Source organism: Diabrotica virgifera, chromosome 6, assembly GCF_917563875.1.
Source record: "Diabrotica virgifera virgifera chromosome 6, PGI_DIABVI_V3a".
Classification (NCBI taxonomy): domain Eukaryota; kingdom Metazoa; phylum Arthropoda; class Insecta; order Coleoptera; family Chrysomelidae; genus Diabrotica; species Diabrotica virgifera.
This window is the reverse complement of record NC_065448.1, coordinates 155,614,265-155,639,290: the sequence shown is the minus strand read 5'-3', so window position 1 is coordinate 155,639,290 and position 25,026 is coordinate 155,614,265. Positions and strand designations below refer to the sequence as shown.

The 25,026-nt window shown below is 40.0% G+C and overlaps 1 protein-coding gene across 1 annotated transcript in view; it reads left to right on the top strand.

Annotated features, from left to right (window-relative positions):
- The first annotated feature begins 222 nt into the window (after nucleotides 1-222).
- LOC126886224 (uncharacterized) overlaps nucleotides 223-25,026 on the top strand; it is a 28,606-nt gene continuing 3,802 nt past the window's right edge. Inside the window, exon 1 of the mRNA XM_050653087.1 lies at nucleotides 223-668. Within this exon, the coding sequence (XP_050509044.1) occupies nucleotides 223-668 (446 nt within the window). The remainder of the gene's footprint in view (nucleotides 669-25,026) is intronic.

Genomic DNA, 25,026 nt, shown 5'->3' with positions numbered 1-25,026 from the left:
AACCTACATCGTGCAGCCCCGGCCCCTAGGTCAGTAGATTGAGAAACGCAAGAGGAACCCGTATCTAGTTCTGTCTGGGTACGTGATCTACCGCGCTTGGTTCAGGGAGCCAACCCTGAAGTCGGGCCAGTCGGCAGAAAAAAAGGCTTCGTCAATATTAGGACCGTTCGCCCCCAACCCCAGACGATTGATCGAGCTAGGTCTCGATCACGCCCCCGATCCATGGCGCAATCCCCGCCAATCTATGAGGGCTCACGCAAAGTGGGCCCAAACCTGTTTCAGGAATTAAGTTCCGACACAGATGACTGCTCATCCATGGATGAAAATGGTTTCAAGAAACCTAGGAGCGAGAGGAAAAAGGAGAAATCCAAAAAGAAGAAAGAGGAGAAATCGAAGAACCACGCAAAAGCGAAGAAGGATGGAGAAAATCCAAAAGCAGAGCCCACGGATGACGAGGCAGAGCAGGCAGTCAGAGGCACCACCAAACGAGCGAAACCAAAAGAGAGCGAAGCCAACGAAGACATGAAAGAGAAGGTACTTAAGACAAATGAGCAAGAAGAGATGAGAAAGATGCTAGAGGCGATGACGGCAGAGAGAGACCAACAAAGAGCCGAAAACGAGAGACTAAGGATCGTAATCCAAGAACAAAATGAAGAGATGAAGAAAATGTCAGCCCGATTGAATGATCTGATAGAACAACAAAGAACAATGACAGAACAACAAAAAATAATGACAGAACTCTTACAGAATCTCCAACAGAAGCCAGTCTCTGAAGTCGAGAAATCGCAGCCACTCCCTGAAGCCAAAAAGTCACCCGCAGAGGAGAGACTAAGAAAAATCCGAGAGACATCAAAAAATAAAGAAGATTTCCCAAAACTAAAGACACCCATCTCAAAAGACGAGACGACATCATGGGAAACCCAAGCAAAAAACGCCATGAGAGCTGCTTCACCCCCACCAGAAGAATCCTTCAATCTGCCCCGAGGAAATGCCCCACCAATGCATCCATCTACGAGCACGGGTGGAGATACGCCTGCCGCACGGCATCCCAAGGATTCAGAGTCGAACCAAATGGAGACGAACCAACAAGAAGAAGCTGCCGCGTTACCTGAACAACAGGTAACCCGTCAACGAAAGCCGCCTGTAATTAAATTACAGAGCGTGAGTGAGACAGGGGCTATCCTCAGTATAGCCCAGAAACAAAGCGTGATCACGATAAATAAGATCTCCAGAAGCGGAAGGGAAACCCTCATCCAGGCGAAAAGCTCGGAAGATTATCGAAAGATGACCCACATTATTGAGGATTACGCAAAGAACATGACCCTTAAAGATCCCAAGAAGAGACTACAATGGATAGCCTTCCCATTCGAAGAAGAAGTAAAACCTAAAATGGTAATAAGAGGGCTACCAACGAATACCAAAGAGGAGGAGATCAAGAATGACATGGCAGATCAATATAACATTGACTGCCAAGCAGCAAAGAACATGTCAACAAGAGCCGGCCCAAGAAGACAGCTACCTATGTTCGTCATAACTCTGGATCAGGGGGACGTCGAGGCGGCGAGGCGCATAAGCAACCTGTGCCACATGAAGGTCGTGGTAGAGGATCTCCGAAAAGCGACAGGACCAACGCAGTGTTTCAACTGCCAAGGCTACCACCACGCCCAGAACGCGTGCCACAAGGACCCCAGGTGTGTCAAATGCGGTGAGGATCACCCCACTAAGATGTGCAAAAGGCCAAAGAAGTCAAAGCTACATGTGCCAACTGTAAAGGCAGCCATCCAGCCAGCTACAGAGGATGCCCTAGATGCCCTACGTGGGGAAGACCCCCACCAAGGAGGCCACAACAACAACAACCACAAGCAAGAAGATCACAAGCTACCGGCACCACCTACGCCCAGGCCACGCAGAACAACCAACACCAAACAGCGATCCCTGATGAAGACTACATAGTCAGAATAGTGACTAGGGTAGTCAAAGAAGTTATACTAGGCACCAGGGAAGCACAGAAGTAATGCTGACAGACAGGGGATATTTGAGGATAGGCTCCTGGAATCCGGGCGGTATATCAACGAACCAAAACATCATGGATGAAATCGCCAATAGATATGAGATGGACATCGTAGCAATCCAGGAGACCAAGCTAACAAACAACTTCAACCTAAAGTTCCCTGGATACGATGTATATAGGAACGACCTCAATAGAAGATCAGGAGGAACGGCCATCCTAGTTAAGAAGGGAATCACTCACACCAGATTCACGACTCCACCACTAGTTAACATGGAGGCAACAACAGTAGAAGTGAAAATGAGGCAAGGCGCAGTCAGAATAACATCAGCCTACGTAAGACCGCAATACCCATTAATGGACGATGACCTAGACGCGTTCCTTAACATCGCTGAAACATCCATCATAATAGGAGACCTGAATGCAAGATCCCCCAACTGGAACGATAGAGCTACGAACAGAAATGGAAGACTACTAAATAGCTACATAAAAAATAACGAAGATACAGTGGCAATGGGCCCAGAAGAACCAACACACTTCCCAGGAAATGGACTTCCCACCCATATCGACATAGTTGTGGCCAAAAACCTAGGACTACAATCAAAACTAATCACGCTGGACGAAGGATCAACAGACCACAACCCCATTCTACTAGAAATTGGAACATGGGAAGAGACAAACCCACCGAAAAGAACAAAAAAGAAAACAAAGTGGACGAATTATAAAAGATTAGTGAGTGAAAGAATAAATATAGTGCCAGTTATAAATAACCCTGAAGAAATAGAAGTAAAAGTCCTAGAGCTCGAAAACATCATCCAAGAGGCAATCAGAAACAGCACAACAGAGGAAGAAGTCGAGATCCATACGGGAAGGTTCAAAGACATACCACAAGAAACTCAAGAGCTGATAAGGGAAAAAAATAGAGCGAAAAAAATAGCCAGAAGAACAAGAAATCGAGTAGACAAAACCTGGGCAAATACTTTAAACAGAGAGGTCAAAACGGCCCTACAACTCCACCGCAGCAAAAAATGGGACAACTTTGTACAAGAGATGGAAGAACTGGACTCAAACATGAAAAACGTTTGGAAGCTCCAAAAAATGTTGAGAAGCGACAGAAAACCCATCCCCCCATTACATGGAAGAGACGGCATGGTATACACCATAGAGGATAAAGTAGAGGCGATGAGGGCTACACTCGAAAGAGAATGCGACCTAAACTTCCACCAAAATGAAGACGACGACTTCCTGGAAGAAGTCGAAGAACAAGAAGAAGGACCAGAAGACCCAGAGGACATCATTCCCCCAACATCACCGGAAGAAATCAACGAACACATCCGAAACAGTTCACCGAGAAAAGCACCTGGTCCAGACAAAATAACAAACAGAGCCCTAAAGTATTTGCCCAGAAAAGCTATAGTGTACTTCACAAACATAGTGAACGCGATACTAAGATTTAAGATATTCCCGAACAGGTGGAAAATGGCCCACGTCATTATGATCCCAAAACCTGGTAAGAACCACACATTCCCGCAGAACTACAGGCCAATCAGCTTACTTCCAGCGATCAGCAAGATAGTGGAAAGAATCATTCTTAGCAGACTGCAAGCGGAAACAAATAGATTAAACATTATCCCAGAAGCTCAATTCGGATTCAGAGCAGAGCACTCCAGCGAGCACAAGTACTCAGACTAACCGAGTACATAGCAGCTGGATTCAACGACAGGCAGTACACTGGAGCAGCGTTCCTGGACGTAAGCAAAGCGTTCGACACAGTATGGCATAAGGGGCTTCTATACAAAATGAGGGGCTACGGGTACAGCGGGGCTATGACGAGGCTAATCTCGTCGTACTTGGGCGGCCGGAGTTTCAGGGTTCGGATAGGACAAGTCCTGTCCGAACTCGGGAACCCGGAGGCTGGAGTACCCCCAGGGAGCGGTCCTGTCACCCCTGCTGTACACGATATACACCGCTGACGTACCTAGAACACCAGGTACCCTTATGAGCCTATACGCCGACGATACAGCGATAGCGGCCAAACACAGAAACGTAGATATAGCAGTGACCAACCTGCAAACAGCACTACAAGAAATAGAGGAATGGAGTATAAAATGGAAGATAGCGATCAACTCGGAAAAGACACAAGCGGTTCTATACAAGAAAGGAAGACAACAACCAGAGGAACAGCTGACGGTACAGAACACCCCCATCGAGTGGAAAAACGAAGCTAAATACCTAGGAGTCATCATGGACAAAGGATTAACCTTCCAAAAACATGTAGAAGCCACAGTCCATAAGGCCAACATAGCGAAAGCAACACTAAGAGGACTTACAGGCAGAAAAAGCAAACTAAGACTAAAAACAAGGTTAAGATTGATAAACAGCATTATACTACCGGTATTAACATACGCATCTCTCGCATGGGGACAAGCATGTAACACCCACAAAAAGAAGATCCAAGCGGTCCACAACAGCAGCTTGAGAGAAGCCGCCAGAGTCCCAAGATACGTAGCAGAAAGATTCCTGTTCAGAGAACTCCAACAGGTGAGAGTCACCGAAATCATGACAGACAAAGCAAGGGTCAAATTCGCGGAACTGGAGCACCACCCAAGTCATATACTGCGAGAGATGCTAAGGTATGATGAGTTCCACCGATGGAAGCACAGAAGACCGAAACAGCAAATAGTGGAATAAAGTGATCAAAAGTGAAAAGTGATAGTAGTCAGTTCGTAGCTCAAAAACAAGTGCCGAAGATAGCGTTACATACGGAGATCCAACACCACGATCACCTCCAAAGTAAGACAATTTTAGAAAATTATAGAAGGGCGCAGGCCCCCAAAAAAATATATACAAAAAAATAAAAAGGCGTAAGCCCCCAAAAAAATATAAAAAAACCATAAAAAACACATAAAAACTCGAGCAACAAGTCATTGGGCGGAGCCCAATAGGGCTCAGCACGATGACTTGGGGCCCAAGCAAGCAATTTTTAGTACCGCGGTTAAGTAAGTAAGACGATAAAGGCATAGAGCGCATCACGCTGATCCTAAGATTTTTGCATTCGATTAGGGTACCACATGGAATCTTATTACCCAGGATTCCATTGTGAAGAGCATTTGGCTACGATAGTTGTGCCCTCATCGCGCATCAGCGTGCTATGGGGGGGAAAGGGATGGCCTGGGGCATTGGAGCGAGGTGGGGTGATCCCTGTTTACACTCGGGTCAAAACACCTCGCCCCAATGAATTGTTACACCCGAATGTACTCTTTCGAGAGGGTGGACATTCCCACAGGTCGGGTTAAATCAAATTGCTTGCTTGCTTGCTTCCACGCAATTTGGAGTTTTCGGTTGGCTTCCTTTGCGCGAAGGTGTGAGGCGTAGACTTTAGTTTTAGAAGGACTGTGTCTTAGGGAATTCTACAGATAGTACGCTGTCATTGTTTTTAAGGCAATTTTGAATTTCTGCTCTAGTTCTTCAAAACTATTTCCTTGAGAACGCCAATGTAACTTATTTGATGGCGATAAGCACAAAGAGGGGAAAACAAAAGAAGACCAAGACCTTGCTCTTAAGTGGACAAATACTTAGGATGTTAAGGCACACCGTATATTATTAATTAATTTATCTATTTTCGTTTTTTTGTTATCTGAGGTAAGTTTGTTGAACTCTCACCCGGCTTGTTCAGGTCCTCCTCTCCTGGCCTTTTTCTTAATCTCCAGAAAAATCAAATCAATGAAATACGAAGTAGCCCGCCATTCCCGGACGCATTGTTCGGGATTTAGATCTGTGACGGATAATATAATAATTATCCGATGACGCATGCCTCTAATGAATCTAATAAAACTCAATAGTCATTTCCAATTGAGGAAGAACCTGTAATGCCTCAGCGGTTCTTTAAATTAATTACGAGGTAACTGAAACGAATGAATTCACACGTCGAATTTTTCATGAAAAGACAGAGTTTTATACAGGCAAATAAAAGATCAAGAAAAGTATACTAGGGCAGTCAATGAGGGTATTTGGCTCCGAATTCCATCCTACTACATCAATTTACTTGATATTTTCACAGAAAGTAGGGAATAGTTCAAGAAACAAAGTCTACCACCCCATGCCGATGTGTGCTTTTATCTGGGGGGTGGTTCCCACCCTTCTCGGGGGTGGAAAATTTTTTGGTTAAAATAACTACGGAAGTGGCTAGAGAACCTAATTCTAAGCAAAAACTGTTCTATTTCTGTTTCTATTTTTTTTTTCGAAAACTCAATACTTTTTGAGTTATTCGTGGTTGAAAATGATTCCCATTGCAAAATGGCACCTTTTCGGGCGGTTTCTTGCGAATACCGGAAAAACTATGCATCTAATGAAAAAACTATACAAAATATTTTTGTAGCTTATAGAAAACAAAGAGATTGGTTTCTTCGTAAATCTTCTAGTTATAATACAAAAAGAGATATGGTAGCTGAGATGAGTTTGTTTTTTTGGTGAATGCTCAAAACGGTGTATTCAACCTGAAATTTTGTAGTGATTGAAAACACCTTTAAAGTGAGCAATATTAAATGTCGATTACATTCAAACTAAGCGACATATGCTGCAAAAAATATTGATGACTAATGTATTTTACGAAAAAATGAGAAGTATAGTGAACCCCTCATCCAACAGAATTTAAATGAATCGTTTTCCTTCTAAAATACTTTTCATTATAGTGTTATTTCTATGTTAAAAAAGTTAGACGGGTTTAAAATGAATGGTTTTTAAAAAAGATACGATCAACTTATAGAGCGCATTTTGAAATTTTCTTAAAAATCTTCCTTTCTCTTCATTTATCTCGAAAATAATAAGAGATACGAAAAAAGATACCACACAAAAATATAGGGTATTTTTAGGCAAAATGTTTGGTTTTATTTTTCATTACTGTACCTCTTATCATTTTCAAGTTACATGGAGAGAAAGGAAGAAAATTTCAAAATGCGCTCTATAATTTGACATTATTTTTTTCAAATACCATTTATTTTAAACCTTTCCGACTTTTTAAACATAGAAAAGACACTATAATAAAAAAGATTGTAGAAGGAAAACGTTGCATTTTAATTCTGTTGGATGAGGGGTTACTATACTTCTCATTTTTTCGTAAAATACATTAGTCGTCAATTTTTTTTCAGCATATCTCGCTTGGTTTGAATGTAATCGACATTAAATATTGCTCATTTTAAAGGTCTTTTCAAGCACTACAAAAGGTTTTGTGGCATTATACACCTATAATCATCGACCATTTCTCTATTATTATTTCAGGTTGAATACACTGTTTTGAGCATGCACCAAAAAAACAAACTCGTCTCATCTACCATATCTCTTTTTGTATTATAACTAGAAGATTTATGAAGAAATGTGTCTCTTTTTTTATAAGCTACAAAAATATTTTATATAGTGTTTCTCGTTAGATGCATAGTTTTTAAGGTATTCGCAAAAAACCGTCCGAAAAGGTGTCATTTTTCAATGAAAATAGCCAATTTTCAACCACAAATAACTCAAAAAGTATTGTTTCCAAAAAAAAATATAGAACAGTTTTTACTTAAAATTAGGTTGTCTAGCCACTTTCGTAGTTATTTTAACAAAAAAAAATTCCACCCACCAGAAGGGGTGGGAACCACCCCCAAGATAGAAGCGCACATCGGCATAGAGTAGACTTTAAATTAGGAGATAAGTAGAGTCTATTCCCAAAATTTCATTAAAATCCATGCAGTAGGATAGAATTCGGAGGTAATATCCTACCCTTGCTCCCATTTACTGGCGTATACCTAGTTGCTTGAGCTGTTGTAGAGAATATATTTATTTTTAAGCCGTTTCACTAAACTTTCTATCTGAAATGTGCACTTCTGCTATCTCTTCTGCTTGTTTTGGTTTCAAATTAAATTTTTCGCGATCGTAGATGAACTTGTCATCCACATAGTCCAGGACTTGATGTCTGTCCTTACTAAGTCTATTTATTAACTCATGGATAACAATAATAATTGGTAAGAGAGGAGATAAAATTCATTGCTAAGACACCTCTTCTGACGCTGTATTCCCCCATATTGTTGCATATATCAGATGGCTCTTTATCATGCAGATTTTACACCTGCAAATTGTTTCGTCTATTGCTTTTAAACGAATTTCCCCAGAAACCCATGCCAAGACACATTATCCAATTGAATATGCATCTCGTATAATCCCCTGACGAATCGCATATCAATTAAAACCACCCCCTTTTTCGGACGAGACACTCATGGATAAGTTCACTATTGAACCAATAATGAGGATGCCTCTCTCAGTCTTGAAAGAAGGGAGCTTGAAGAGGATTATACGACGCCAATGTTACTTATCTGATGGAAATAAACACAAAGGGGGAAACAAGTAAAATCAAGACCTTGCTCCTAAGTGGAGAGAGGCTTAGGATGTTGTGGCATACCGTATTTTTTAATTATTAATTTGTTTATTTTGTTTTTTTTATTATCTAAGCTTAAGTTTGGTGAATCCTCACCCGGGAGTTCTTCCTCTTATGATATCTTTTCATAATCTTCAGGGATCCATTGTTCGGGATTAAGATCTGTGACGGATAATGTAATTAAACTCAATAGTTAAGTATTTTCTATGGGAAATAAGCCACAATTTTACTAAAAAATGAATTTATTAACGTTTCGAAGCCCAAATCGGGATAATAAACATAGAGTTCAGTGGAGAGATTCAAGTATAGTCCTGAAAGAATCAGATAGTAAAAAGAGAAAAATCAAACAAGCGGTTCTAATTATGCTAAATGAAACCAATTGTGTCGCAAATTCCTCGGTAGAATGCAGTAGGATGTGGTTACCCATACTGAAAGAGGAAGTCAATAGAAAGAAAATACCACGATTAGTAAATCAATAAATTATCGAGTTCGTACAAATTTTATATTTTAGTATTACTTATTGTATATCTATGTATTATTAATATTATTTATAATTTAAACATATTAAAGTCAGAATTTGGTATTAGTTTTTTGAAGGTAAATTAAATGTAAGACCAAATAATTTCGATGTCGGGATAGTATGACGAGGTTTTTTTCCTGGTTTTCCCTCGTGATTTTATGAATTTTACTGTCATCGTTGCATTTGGTTGTCTTTTTAAAGACAGATCACATGCTATGATTTTTTGCGATGGATATTCTTGAGTTGGGATTGATTTCATGTAATCGAATGAACTATCTTTTAGTAATGTCGTCCCAGGAATGCAACTCATAAATATTGGCGATATCATTTTAAAGTCTTCTACTTTAAAATATATAATATACGTCTGAATTGCCAATATAAATGAGTCAGATTAAATAAATTATTAGAAGAATTTTTTTACTTAGCAACAACATTTTTGTTTATCTTAATAGTATTTTGTATTTTGACAACGAAACCCGATTTGGGCTTCGAAACGTTAATAAATTCATTCTTTAGTAAAATTGTGGCTTATTTCCCATAGAAAATACTTAATTATAAAAATGCCACAAGGAAATAGCTTCAGAACAAACTCAATAGTTACTTCCAATTTAGAAAAAAACCTTTAAAAACCCCCGAATAAAGACTTTGGACTGATTTTGTATCGAATTCCCACAAAACTTCAGAAGGCGTGGTCCGTCTTGGGAACCAGGTCTATCGGAGATCATCACTCTCATGATATTCGTGTTGAGGGGCACCCAAAACTCCCGAGTAATGAATTTTCCTTGTTCATTAAATGAATTGTCTAATTGAATAATGCAATTTTCATTTCGTCATTATCACTATAGTTCACGAAGTTTCTTAAGGCTCTTACGAATCGAATGCAGCATGTTTCCTTGAGATGCATCCAACTGCAAAAGGTAGGTTTCTTGCTTCATTGCCTATGAATTTTTTGGGAACAGTTAATTTAACTCTTAAGTCAATGGTAACATTACGTAAAACTTTTCTGCAATTTCAAAAGATAATATACTCGTATACACAATAAGTACCTTAATACCTTGAAATGTGGTCCAAAAAGCTTTATTCCTGAAATAAAACAAGTCATTATGGTAGGGGAGCAGAGTATGCTAAATGTGCAGTCACTCGAGCGTTCTAAGGACCTATTGGGTTGTGAAGAGTAGGTCCTAAATCCAAAAAAAGTTAAGTAAAGTTTTCCATTTTAGTGGGGACTTTCCATTTTTAATTTAATTTTCCATTTCCAACAATCGTTTTTTAGATTATAGCGCCATCTGTCCATAATTAGAAAAAATGTCTCGAATAAAAGTTTTTTTACGTAAGGAATCCGAATCTGCAATAAAAAATGGGGGTTCCCTTTTAAGATGTTAAAGTAACCCTCCACCCCACTTCCGTGGGGGTCGTGTTTGGTGCCATTCGATAGATTTTTCAAATATATTGAATAAGTGTATTTTTCAGTGTTTCTATCTGATGTTTATTTCGCGAAATATCGCAGGATTCGTATTTAAAATTTTTTAAATTTACCCCTCACCCCTCTCCGGGGGAAGTCGGGTTTGGTATCATTCGATAGATTTTTGAAAAATATTGAGCACGCATTTTTTACTTTTTCAATCTGTCATTCATTTCGCGAAATATTCGCTTTTTTCTTGCGAAACCTTGGTACTCACCCATTCCTTTATGCCCCTCCCCGCTCAAATCGTCAGAATTTTGAAACATACACTGTTTTTCATGTACTTAACTTACCTTATCTTAATCTGATGATTTCGAGTTTTTCTAAGGATAGATTATTTTTTCGGCCCTCCCTTAACGGATACAAGGTTTCTCCCCATGTAATAATCTGACGCTCTCAAGTAACTGCAAAAATTACCGCTTGGGCTCCCCTACCATTACGGTCTCTAATATAATATTCCACCCTAAAGCACCATTTCTAAATTCAAAATAACTATGATGAGTACAAAATAGCACCTGAAAAATAAATATGACAAAAATGTTATTAATTTTTTAAATAATAGTCCAACTTCCTTAGTTAACTAGATTACTATGCATGTTAATTTCCTAAAATATTAAAATGCTTCAAAAACATGCGTCACCTGCTAGCCGTTTAGTCTTTCACAATATGTTGCATTTAATTTTAAAGATATCAGGCACGTGTGTCGATAAAAAATTAATTGGTTAATCCTTATACACAGCGTACCTTTGTTATGCACCCCCAAGATAGCATGTATTTTTTACATGTAATTATTACTATTCAGACAAAATTCTCTTCATCCCTGTATTAGTATTCAGGAAAATATAGCACATTAAATTCAAATTGTCTTGTGACGAAAATTTCAGAGTATTACTTTTTTGTAAATCTACATAGGTACATAAAAAACGTTTCTAGTATCTAGTAATGAGTTTTGTTTATTCTTCGAATCTTCTACAATGCTTATTTTCAAGTGTGCTTTAAAACTGTTACTTCAACTTTCTTTTCTTATACTCTGCACTGACCTTCTCTGCAGGACCTTCTTTTTATGTTCTAATTTATCTTCTAACATCGTGTTTTTAAATTTACATTTTACATTTCGATGCCGTTTCAGGTCTTATTACTCTATTATTCGTTTGGTTTTGTTGATATGCATGCGAAGTTTCTTAATTTTTAGCTGATCTTAAGCAACTTTTAGTTGTTCTCTTATAACTATCTGTGTTCTTTTGTCTTTTTTAACAAAATCTTTTCTTTCCTATAAAATTTCTTTGGATCATTTCTTTTCTTTTTGTTTTGCTATTATTGAAAACGATAACTGACATTCATTTTTAAGAAACTGATTTTTGGTTTCGTCATGCATATTGTAATTATTACAAAAGTGATAGGTTAGAAGTATCATAAAAAGCGAATCTCGTTCTTGTGTCCTTGTTTTACTTTAAATTTGTCTGTCCTTTTCATGCCATTTCCTTTTCTGTTGTTTCTAATGTTATTTTTTCCGTGCCGATCTGTTACAATATAATATAGTTTATATTATAGACTATAATTTATATAGACTCTATAGGTATACCCTATTCCACGATCATACGACTGTGTTGGATTATCTCGACAACGAATATTTTATTGTGCAAAATATGAAGAACGAAAGTAAATTGCAAATTACATTGTCGTTTATTGGAATAATTATTAGAGCCATTTACTTTCGTACGTCTTATGTTGTACACTAAAATATTCGTTGTCGCGATAATCCAAAACAGTCGTATATTCGTGAAATGAACCATACGTTTGCGTTCCTGATATAAGGGCCTCTTAATAGCTAAGAGGAAACTTTCTATATATGATCATTTTTTTATGTTGTCTATCCGTTTCGGACGATGGAGATCAGCATGGTTATCCTATCTCCGCTTGCAGCTATTCGGAATAGTCCTGTTGTAAATGTAACCAGTTTCTCAGGTTTTGAAGACATTTCAGACTCAGGTTACAGATGACATTTTTCGAAGTTGAAGATGAAGATGAAATTGTTGCAATGGTGCTATTGGATTTTTTCAAAGCATTTGACAAAATATGTCATAAATTGCTTTTAGCCAAATTTAAGTTTTATGGGTTTGATGAAACTGCACTACTGCTTATAAAATCTTATCTTTGTGACCGTCGTCAAATATTTAAAAATAAAATCCACAAAGAAAAGAAAAAGTTTTCCTGTAGTTGGCTGTATACCATCAATCACAAAATTGGAAAGAAATCCTTTGTAAAAGGTATAAAATTTTTTTATTAAAAAATCCCTTAAAAGAGCTATATCACAACAAAACGTTTTCGATTTTTATAAAAATCATCATCAGTGTTCGATAAACTGGATGCTAGCTGAGCCACAAAAGAAAAATATCCGGGTAAAAACCCTTTACATAAAATATAGATGCCTTGAAAGTGCATACTTCAATAAAAAGGCCTGTGATGGTCACATGGCAAACAGGATAATGCCCTAAGGTAAAGTATACAGGTTTCCCAACACGTGGCTCAGCTAGCATCCAGTTTATCGAACACTGATGATGATTTTTTATCAAAATCGAAAACGTTTTGTTGTGATGTAGCCCTTTTAAGGTATTTTTTAATAAAAATTTTTATACCTTTTACAAAGGATTTCTTTCCAATTTAGTTAAAAATAATGAATGTTGTTAAAATTCTTGTTTCGTTCCTACCGGAGTGCCTCAGGGATCTATATTGGGACCTTTATTCTTTTTAATAAACACTACTGACATTGTAAACCAGATTTCGACAGACTTTCATGCCTACGCTGATGATATCGGGCTTTATATTCCACTTTCAAAAAATAACATGCGCGAATGTGTTCAAAACTTGCAGTTTTGTGTGGATGAAGTTTATGATATATGTCGTTTAAACACAACTTAACTTTAAATCCAAAGAAATGTGTAACTGTATTCTTTGAAACTGATAAAAACTTGTCAACATTAAACAACGTTACGTTTTCTATTAATAATGAAAAACTAGAAATTAAATTGGAAGCAAAATATCTTGGACTTAATTTCGACTCTAAAATGACTTTTCAACCACAAGTAAATCAAGTTATAAAGAAATGTCTTTCTTACGTATTTAAATTTGTTTTTTACGTATTTAAATTTGTGTAATTTAATTCAGCATCAAATTAGCGAGTTAAGTATAAGAGTAGTCTAGGCTAAACTTCGCTCATTATTATGTATGTATATTATTTTTGTTTCTAATAAAGACCTTCATCCAGATCTTCATTATTATTATTATTATCCAGATTTAGCCATACGGCTCACACTCCCTCTAAGGGGAAAATTGACTCATCCCAGATACCTACGGTATCAAAAGGATTGAGCTCTGGTGGGACTCTTTCCGTGTTTTCGAGCCCTAGGTGACTTGGTGTGCAGGTATATCTCCCAGAAATTTTCGTACACATCTGGCCGTTGCTAGTAGTACTGCTTTCTGCATGGTCTTATAAAGATGTTCATTAAGACCCAGCTTTTTTATGCTTTCGAGGAGGGTCTTCGGAATGACTCCAGTAGTAGACATAATAATCGGTATCGTCTGGGTACTTTGCATTCTCCATTGTCTCCATATTTGAATTTCCAGATCTCTGTACTTGACGATCTTTTCAGTAAATTTAGTACGTGGATTATTGTTGTTAGGAATCGCCACATCAATGAGGGTTGTTTGTCTCGTTAATTTATTGACTAATACGAGATCTGGTCTATTATGCGCCACTGTTTGGTCTGTGAGCACAGTGCGGTCCCAGTATAGCTTGTAGTTGCCATCCTCAAGCATACTCTCAGTGACGTATTGATAATATGGGAGATGGTCGGTTTGGAGAAGTCCCAGCTTGATAGCTATCTCCTGATGAAGGATTTTTCCCACTGCGTCATGCCGTTCCTTGTACTCAGTTGCAGCAAATGCCTGGCAGCCCCCTGTAAGATGTTGGATGGTTTCTTGGGCTTCACATCCATATCGGCATCTGTCGTTTTGAACATGAGGGTCTTTAATGATATATTTCAGGTAATTTCTGGTTGGTATAACCTGATCCTGAATGGCCAGTAATGAACCCTCCGTTTCAGGGAACATCTTTCCTGATGTCAACCAGTAGTTCGACGCTATATTGTCGACATAATCTTGGCTGACCTCATTGGGATGTCGCCCGTGCAGAGGTTTACCCATCCAGGCGCGCACTTTTTCGTCCTTAGTAAGGTGGTTTATGCGCAGTTCTGCTTCCCTCAGTTTTATCGGTGTTGTGTCATCTACTGCGCAGATAGCGCGATGTAGAGTAGATGTTTCAGCCTGCATCTGAAAATAAGATCTTAAATTAGCAATTTGTTTGTCTAATTGCTCACCTATATCAGTAAGTCCTCTTCCTCCTAAATTGCGTAGTAATGTCGTTCTTTCTACAGCACTTTTTGGATGGTGTTTTTGTGCCTTTGTGAGGTGCGTTATTACTTTTCGCTGAAGATTTTCTATGTCCGTTTTTGTCCACTTAACAATGCCAAATGAATAGCTAAGCGCGGAACATGCGTAGGTGTTTAGTTCCTTAAACAAATTTCTACTATTAAGGTGTGAGCAAAGCAGCTGTTTTACCCTTCGTATAAACTCAGTAGTTATCTCTGTTTTCATTTGTTTATGGTCAATTCTCCGCGTTTGCTTTACTCCAAGATATTTATACATATCGTTTTCACCCATGGCCACGATGTTCTGGCCATTTTGCATATCGAATCCTCCGGGCTGTACTTTTCCTCTGACTATATTTAAAATACGGCACTTGTCTAGTCCGAAGTGCATGCTAATATCATTAGAAAAAGTTTCTACAGTTTTTAGCATCTCATCGAGTTGGTTTCGAGTGGAAGCCATTAATTTCAAATCATCCATATACAATAAATGATTAAGCTTCGCCATCACATTGTTGTTATTATTGATGCTAAAACCTGCGTCTGTGGAGTTCAATAGCTGAGATAGTGGGTTCATAGCTAGACAGAACCACAGTGGACTCAACGAATCTCCTTGAAACAGGCCCCGGCTGATTGCGATATTTTCAGTTTCGATGTCATTTTTACCAGGTATTTGAAGGTGAATTCTAGTCTTCCACTCCGTCATTATATGCTCTAAAAAGGTCACTATATTATCATCGACTTTATATATTCTCAATATATCTATAAGCCATTCATGTGGCACTGAATCAAAGGCCTTCTTGTAATCAATAAATGCAGTAAAAAGATTCCTCTTTTTGGAATATGCCTGATTAGAAATGACTGAGTCGATGATGAGTTGTTCTTTGCAACCCATGGAACCCTTAGCTCATCCTTTCTGCTGAGGCTCTATGATTTGTTCAGAGCACAGTGTTGGTAGATACGCCGGGCTACACAGGATGTGACCAATTTATACAAAGTTGGAAGACAAGTAATTGGGCGGTATTTGGCTGGATCTTGGGTGTTATTTTGATCCTTCGGAATTAAGTAAGTGGTTCCCTGAGTTAGGAATGATGGTATATCCTGCGGATTAGAAATAACATGATTAATTAGTGTTGATAAGCATTCATGAACACTCCAAAACTTCTTGAGCCAAAAGTTTTGAACTCCGTCTAGTCCAGGAGATTTCCAGTTATGAAGCTTTTTGATGGTATTTGAGACTTCTTCAGTAGTGAAGGGTTCGTAAAGGGTGGTAATGTAGTGTTGGCAGTTCTGTGTCGTATCTTCTATCCATCCAGCATTGTTGTTAAGAGCAGCTGGCGTGGACAGTTGACTTCCCCAAAACTCATGAATTTCTTCTTGGCTTGGGTAAGTCTTATCGACACGTTCTACAGTGGAATTGAGTTTTCGATAGAACGCCTTTTCAGAACTTTCAAAAAGAGCATTGTCGCTTTTGCGGTTGTTACTAACTTTGTACCTCCTTAGTCGTCCTGAATAAACGGAGAGCTTTTGTTTTAATGTATCCAGACACTGATGGGTTGTGTTGTTTTCTGGATCATATCTTGAGTGTCTTGCGGTAGTCAGCATTATTTCTTCAGCTCTTCTGATGACTTTTCTACTTGTTACACCTCGCATGTATTCTGTGACTATACCAATATTCCTACGTATTAATTCGATCTTTCCGAGCAATCTTTTTTCCCAGGGTGCAATTCTGTTACCAGTTCTTTCGTTATTAGTAACCCGTCGTGATCTGATCTTAACGCCCATTACATTAGCAATTGCTGTTGCTGCACAGTAGATTAGCATATGCAAGTATTCCAACGTGTGAGCTTCTACGACATAGTTGGGTAGGACTTCAGTGTTCACAATTTGTAACAGCGCACCTAGTTTCTTACAAGAGTTTATTCGTGGTAGCGGTGGTCTGCTAAGTGGGTTTGTTCCATTAAACTCTTGTACGGCACGAGCCATTTCGTTTGCTATACTATCGCGCAACTCGTTGTTTTCCTGCTGTGTATTGTCAGGTTGAGTTTCTGATACGGGAATCTCAGGAATCTGCTCCTCAAGGATTTCATTAGCGACTTGATCTAAAACTAGCTCTTGGTTATTAATCTCCCGCTCGACTTCGATTTTGATCGTATTGCGTCTAGTCTCTGGGATTAGGTTGTTTCTTATGATTACCCGGTATTGATCTGATACTCTTTGCTCCGATACTTGAATATCTGGGTACTCCCTGCAAAATTCGGCATACAGCTGTTGTCTGCAGCCGATCGTTTCTTGACCGAGGTTTGTCACCTTATAATAGAAGCGCAAAATGCTTTCGTTAATGGACACAGTCCATTTCATGCGCTGCCTCGGTCGTCCCGCTTGAGTGAGCGCCGGCTGATGTTCCAGCGCAGCACCTTCAGCGAGTGGAGCTCTTGCTGTTGTTTGGCTCGCTTGTGGTTGTTGTTCTTGTTGTTGGGCTGTAGCTGTTTGTGTGACAGGGGCCCGCCTCCTCAACACCCTGCCACCGACGTCCCGCATGCTGTCACGTCCAGCGCCGGCTCCAGACGTGCCCTGGCGATCCCCAGGCAGCGATCCTAAACATAAACCATAATTCTCCATATTAATGGGTGTGCATTTTATACCTACTGCCAGGTGTCAGTTTTTGTTCCACGGCAAATATCCCTGCAAGTATCTCTCTGCGTATTGGCGCTACGAATACCCAGAAAGCATCCCCCATTCGCAGGGGGCCGCGCCTGATAGAAGAACTGACAAACAACTCCCACAGGCAACTCGCACTATCTTATTATTATTATTATCCAGATTTAGCCATACGGCTCACACTCCCGCTGAGGGGAAAATTGACTCATCCCAGATACCTACGGTATCAAAAGGATTGAGCTCTGGTGGGACTCTTTCCGTGTTATCGAGCCCTAGATGACTTGGAATGCAGGTGTATCTCCCAAAAATTTTCTTACACTTCTGGCCGTCGCAAGTAGTACAGCTTTCTGCATGGTCTTATAAATATGTTCATTGAGACCCAGCTTTTTTATGCTTTCGAGGAGGGTCTTCGGGTTATTATTATTATCCAGATTTAGCCATACGGCTCACACTCCCTATAAGGGGAAAATTGACTCATCCCAGATACCTACGGTATCAAAAGGATTGAGCTCTGGTGGGACTCTTTCCGTGTTATCGAGCCCTAGGTGACTTGGTATGCTGGAGTTTCTCCCAGAAATTTTCGTACGCATCTTGCCGTCGCGAGCAGTACAGCTTTCTGCATGGTCTTATAAAGGTGTTCATTTAGTCCCAGCTTTTTTATGCTTTCGAGGAGGGTCTTCGGAATGACTCCAGTAGTAGACATAATAATCGGTATCGTCTGGGTACTTTGCATTCTCCATTGCCTTCGTATTTGAATTTCCAGATCTCTGTACTTGGCGATCTTTTCAGTAAATTTACTGCGTAGATTATTGTTGTTAGGTATCGCCACATCAATTAGTGTTGTTTGTCTTGTTAATTTATTAACTAGTACGAGATCTGGTCTATTATGTGCCACTGTTTGGTCTGTGAGCACAGTGCGGTCCCAGTATAGCTTGTAGTTGCCATCCTCAAGCATACTCTCGGGGACGTATTGATAATACGGGAGATGGTCCGTTTGGAGAAGTCCCAGCTTGATAGCTATCTCTTGATGAAGGATTTTTCCCACTGCGTCATGCCGTTCCTTGTATTCAGTTGCAGCAAATGCCTGGCAGCCCCCTGTAAGATGTTGGATGGTTTCTTGGGCTTGACATCCATATCGGCATCTGTCGTTTAGAACCTGAGGGTCTTTGATGATATATTTCAGGTAATTTCTGGTTGGTATAACCTGATCCTGAATGGCCAGTAATGAACCCTCCGTTTCAGGGAACATCTTTCCTGACGTCAACCAATAGTTCGACGCTGTATTGTCGACGTAGTCTTGGCTGACCTCATTGGGATGTCGCCCGTGCAGAGGTTTACCCATCCAGGTGCGCATTTTTTCCTCTTTAGTGGGGTGGTTTATGCGCATTTCTGGTTCCCTCAGTTTGATCGGTGTTGTGTCATCTACTGCGCAAATAGCGCGATGTAGAGTAGATGACTCAGCCTGCATCTGAAAATAAGTCCTTAAATTAGCAATCTGTTTATCTAATTGCTCACCTATATCCATAAGACCTCTGCCTCCTAAATACCGCGGTAATGTCGTTCGTTCTACTGCACTTTTAGGGTGGTGTTTTTGTGCTTTTGTGAGGTGTGTTCGTACTTTCCGCTGAAGATGTTCTATATCCCTTTTTGTCCACTTAACAATACCAAATGAATAGCTAAGGGCGGAACAAGCGTAGGTGTTTAGTGCCTTAAACAAATTTTTACTGTTAAGCTGTGAACGAAGCAGCTGTTTTACCCTTCGTATAAACTCAGTAGTTATCTCTGTTTTCATTTGCTTATGGTCAATTTTCCGCGCCTGCTTTACTCCAAGATATTTGTACATATCGTTTTCGCCCATGGCCTCGATGTTCTGGCCATTTTGCATATCGAATCCACCGGGCTGTACCTTTCCTCTGACTATGTTCAAAACACGGCACTTGTCTAGGCCGAACTGCATACTAATATCATTAGAGAATGTTTCTACAGTTTTTAGCATCTGTTCTAGGTGTTCTCGAGTGGAAGCCATTAATTTCAAATCATCCATATACAACAGATGATTGAGCTTCGCTACCACAGTATTATTGTTTTTAATGCTAAAACCTGAGTCAGTAGAGTTTAATAGCTGGGAAAGGGGGTTCAAAGCTAAACAGAACCACAATGGACTCAACGAGTCTCCTTGAAACAGGCCCCGGTTGATTGCGATATTTTCCGTTTCGATATTGTTTTCACCAGGTATTTGGAGGTGAATTTTAGTCCTCCAATCTGTCGTTATATGCCTTAAAAAGGTCACTATGTTATCATCGACTTTGTATATTCTCAATATATCTATAAGCCATTCATGCGGTACTGAATCAAAGGCCTTTTTGTAGTCAATAAACGCAGTAAAAAGGTTTCTTTTTTTAGTGAATGCCTGGTTAGAAATGACTGAGTCGATGATAAGTTGTTCTTTGCAACCCATGGAACCCTTAGCGCATCCTTTCTGTTGAGGCTCTATGATATTGTTTAGAGCACAGTGTTGGTAGATACGCCGGGTTACACAGGATGTGACCAATTTATACAAAGTTGGAAGACAAGTAATTGGGCGGTACTTGGCTGGATCTTGGGTGTTATTTTGATCCTTTGGTATTAAATAAGTGGTTCCCTGAGTTAGAAATGATGGTATTTCCTGCGGATTAGAAATAACATGGTTAATTAATGTTGATAAGCACTCATGAATACACCAAAACTTTTTAAGCCAGAAGTTCTGAACTCCGTCTGGTCCAGGGGATTTCCAGTTATGAAGCTCTTTGATGACATTTGAGACCTCTTCAGTCGTGAATGGTTCGTAGTTAGCAGTAACGTAGTGGTGACAGTTGTGCGTCGTATCTTCTATCCAGCCAGCATTGTTGTTAAAAGCAGCTGGTGTGGAAAGTTGATCTCCCCAAAAGTCATGAATTTCTTCTTGGCTTGGGTAAGACTTGTCGGCACTTTCTACGGTGGAATTGAGTTTTCGGTAGAATGCCTTCTCGGAATTTTCAAAAAGTGCATTGTCAGTTTTTCGGTTGTTACTAACTTTGTACCTCCTTAGTCGTCCTGAATAGACGGATAGTTTTTGCTTTAATGTATCCAGACACTGTTGGGCTGTGTTATTGTCTGGATCGTATCTCGAGTGTCTTGCGGTGCTCCGCATTATTTCTTCAGCTCTCCTAATGACTTTTCTACTTGGTACTCCACATAAATATTCTGTGACTTGGCCAATATCCCTACGCAGTAATTCAATCTTCCCTAGCAGTCTTTTTTCCCAGGGTGCAATTCTGTTAACAGTTCTTCCGTTATTAGTACCCCGTCGCGTTCTGATCTTAATGCCCATTACATTAACAATTGCTGTTGCTGCACAGTAGATAAGCATATGCAGATATTCTAACGTGTGAGCTTCTACGACGTAATTGGGTAGGATTTCAGTGTTCACAATTTGTAACAGCGCACCTAGTTTCTTACAAGAGTTTATTCTTGGTAGCGGTGGTCTGCTAAGTGGGTTTGTTCCATTAAACTCTTGTATGGCGCGAGCCATTTCGTTTACTAGGCTATCACGTAACTCGTTGTTTTCCTGCGGTGTATTATCAGGTTGAGTTTCTGGTATGGGAAGTTCAGGAATCTGCTCATCAGGGATTTCATTAGGGACTTGATCTAAAACTAGCCCTTGGTTGTTAATCTCCCGTTCGACTTCGCTTTTGATGGTATCGCGTCTAGTCTCTGGGATAAGATTATTTCTTATGATTACCCGGTATTGATCTGATATTCGTTGCTCCGATACTTGAATATCTGGGTACTCTCTGCAGAATTCGGCATACAGCTGTTGACGGTAGCCGATCGTTTCTTGACCGAGGTTTGTCACCTTGTAGTAGAAGCGCAAAATGTTTTCATTAATGGACACAGTCCATTTCATGCGCTGCCTCGGTCGTCCCGCTTGAGTGAGCGCCGGCTGATGTTCCAGCGCAGCACCTTCAGCGGGTGGAGCTCTTGCTGTTGTTTGGCTCGCTTGTGGTTGTTGTGGTTGTTGGGCTGTAGCTGATTGTATGACAGGGGCCCGCCTCCTCAACACCCTGCCACCGACGTCCCGCATGCTGTCACGTCCAGCGCCGGCTCCAGACGTGCCCTGGCGATCCCCAGGCAGCGATCCTAAACATAAATTAATATTCTCCATATTAATGGGTGTGCATTTTATACCTACTGCCAGGTGTTATTATTATTATTATTATTATTATTATTCAGATTTAGCCATACGGCTCACACTCCCTCTAAGGGGAAAATTGACTCATCCCAGATACCTACGGTATCAAAAGGATTGAGCTCTGGTGGGACTCTTTCCGTGTTATCGAGCCCTAGGTGACTTGGAATGCAGGTGTATCTCCCAGAAATTTTCGTACGCATCTGGCCGTCGCGAGTAGTACAGCTTTCTGCATGGTCTTATAAAGATGTTCATTCAGACCCAGCTTTTTTATGCTTTCGAGGAGGGTCTTCGGAATGACTCCAGTAGTAGAAATAATAATCGGTATCGTCTGGGTACTTTGCATTCTCCATTGCCTTCGTATTTGAATTTCTAGATCTCTGTATTTGGCGATCTTTTCAGTAAATTTACTACGTAGATTATTGTTGTTAGGTATCGCCACATCAATTAGTGTTGTTTCTCTTGTTAATTTATTAAATAGTACGAGATCTGGTCTATTATGTGCCACTGCTTGGTCTGTGAGCACAGTGCGGTCCCAGTATAGCTTGTAGTTGCCATCCTCAAGCATACTCTCAGGGACGTATTGATAATACGGGAGACGGTCTGTTTGGAGAAGTCCCAGCTTGATAGCTATCTTTTGATGAAGGATTTTTGCTACTGCATCATGCCGTTCCTTGTATTCAGTTGCAGCAAATGCCTGGCAGCCCCCTGTAAGATGTTGGATGGTTTCTTGGGCTTGACATCCATATCGGCATCTGTCGTTTTGAACCTGAGGGTCTTTGATGATATATTTCAGGTAATTTCTGGTTGGTATAACCTGATCCTGAATGGCCAGTAATGAACCCTCCGTTTCAGGGAACATCTTTCCTGATGTCAACCAGTAGTTCGACGCTATATTGTCGACATTCTCTTGGCTGACCTCATTGGGATGTCGCCCGTGCAGAGGTTTACCCATCCAGGCGCGCACTTTTTCGTCCTTAGTAAGGTGGTTTATGCGCATTTCTGGTTCCCTCAGTTTGATCGGTGTTGTGTCATCTACTGCGCAGATAGCGCGATGTAGAGTAGATGTCTCAGCCTGCATCTGAAAATAAGTTCTTAAATTAGCAATTTGTTTATCTAATTGCTCACCTATATCCATAAGTCCTCTTCCTCCTAGATTCCGTGGTAATGTTGCTCTTTCCACTGCACTTTTAGGATGGTGTTTTTGTGCCTTTGTGAGGTGTGTTCGCACTTTTCGCTGAAGAGCTTCTATATCTGTTTTTGTCCACTTAACAATACCAAATGAGTAGCTAAGCGCGGAACATGCGTAGGTGTTTAGTGTCTTAAACAAATTTCTACTGTTAAGGTGTGAGCGAAGCAGCTGTTTTACCCTTCGTATGAACTCAGTAGTTATCTCTGTTTTCATTTGTTTATGGTCAATTTTCCGCGCTTGCTTTACTCCAAGATATTTGTACATATCGTTTTCACCCATGGCCTCGATGTTATGGCCATTTTGCATATCGAAACCTCCGGGCTGTACTTTTCCTCTGACTATATTTAAAATACGGCACTTGTCTAGTCCGAAGTGCATACTAATATCATTAGAAAAAGTTTCTACAATTTTTAGCATCTCGTCGAGTTGGTTTCGAGTGGAAGCCATTAATTTCAAATCATCCATGTACAATAAATGATTAAGCTTCGCCACCACATTGTTGTTATTTTTGATGCTAAAACCTGCATCTGTGGAGTTCAATAGCTGAGATAGTGGGTTCATAGCTAGACAGAACCACAGAGGACTCAACGAATCTCCTTGAAACAGGCCCCGGCTGATTGCGATATTTTCAGTTTCGATGTTACTTTCACCAGGTATTTGAAGGTGAATTCTAGTTTTCCACTCTGTCATTATATGTTGTAAAAAGGTCACTATATTATCATCGACTTTATATATTCTCAATATATCTGTAAGCCATTCATGCGGCACTGAATCAAAGGCCTTCTTGTAATCAATAAAAGCAGTAAATAGGTTCCTCTTTTTGGAATATGCTTGATTAGAAATGACTGAGTCGATGATAAGTTGTTCTTTGCAGCCCATGGAACCCTTAGCGCATCCTTTCTGTTGAGGCTCTATGATATTGTTCAGCGCACAGTGTTGGTAGGTACGCCGGGCTACACAGGATGTGACCAATTTATACAAAGTTGGAAGACAAGTAATTGGGCGGTATTTTGCTGGATCTTGGGTGTTATTTTGATCCTTCGGTATTAAATAAGTGGTTCCCTGAGTTAGGAATGATGGTATATCCTGCGGATTAGAAATAACATAATTAATTAGTGTTGATAAGCATTCATGAGCACTCCAAAACTTCTTGAGCCAAAAGTTTTGAACTCCGTCTGGTCCAGGAGATTTCCAGTTATGAAGCTCTTTGATGATATTTGAGACTTCTTCAGTGGTGAAGGGTTCGTAGAGAGTAGTAGTGTAGTGTTGGCAGTTCTGTGCCGTATCTTCTATCCATCCAGCATTGTTGTTAAGAGCAGCTGGTGTGGAAAGTTGATTTCCCCAAAACTCATGAATTTCTTCTTGGCTTGGATAAGACTTATCGAGATTTTCTACGGTGGAATTGAGTTTTCGATAGAACGCCTTCTCAGCAGTCTCAAAAAGGGCATTGTCGGATTTTCGGTTGTTACTCACTTTGTACCTTCTTAGTCGTCCTGAATAAACTGAGAGTCTTTGTTTTAACGTATCCAGGCACTGTTGGGCTGTGTTGTTTTCTGGATCGTATCTTGAGTGTCTTGCAGTATTCCGTATTATTTCTTCAGCTCTTTTGATGACTCTTGTACTTCTTACACCTCGTATATATTCTGTGACTCGACCAATATCCCTACGCAGCAATTCAATCTTTCTTATTATTATTATTATTATTATCCAGATTTAGCCATACGGCTCACACTCCCTCTAAGGGGAAAATTGACTCATCCCAGATACCTACGGTATCAAAAGGATTGAGCTCTGGTGGGACTCTTTCCGTGTTATCGAGCCCTAGGTGACTTGGAATGCAGGTGTATCTCCCAAAATTTTTCGTACACTTCTGGCCGTCGCAAGTAGTACAGCTTTCTGCATGGTCTTATAAAGATGTTCATTGAGACCCAGCTTTTTTATGCTTTCGAGGAGGGTCTTCGGAATGACTCCAGTAGTAGATATAACAATAGGTATCGTCTGGGTACTTTGCATTCTCCATTGTCTCCGTATTTGAATTTCCAGATCTCTATACTTGGCGATCTTTTCAGTAAATTTACTACGTAGATTATTGTTGTTAGGTATCGCCACATCAATTAGTGTTGTTTGTCTTGTTAATTTATTA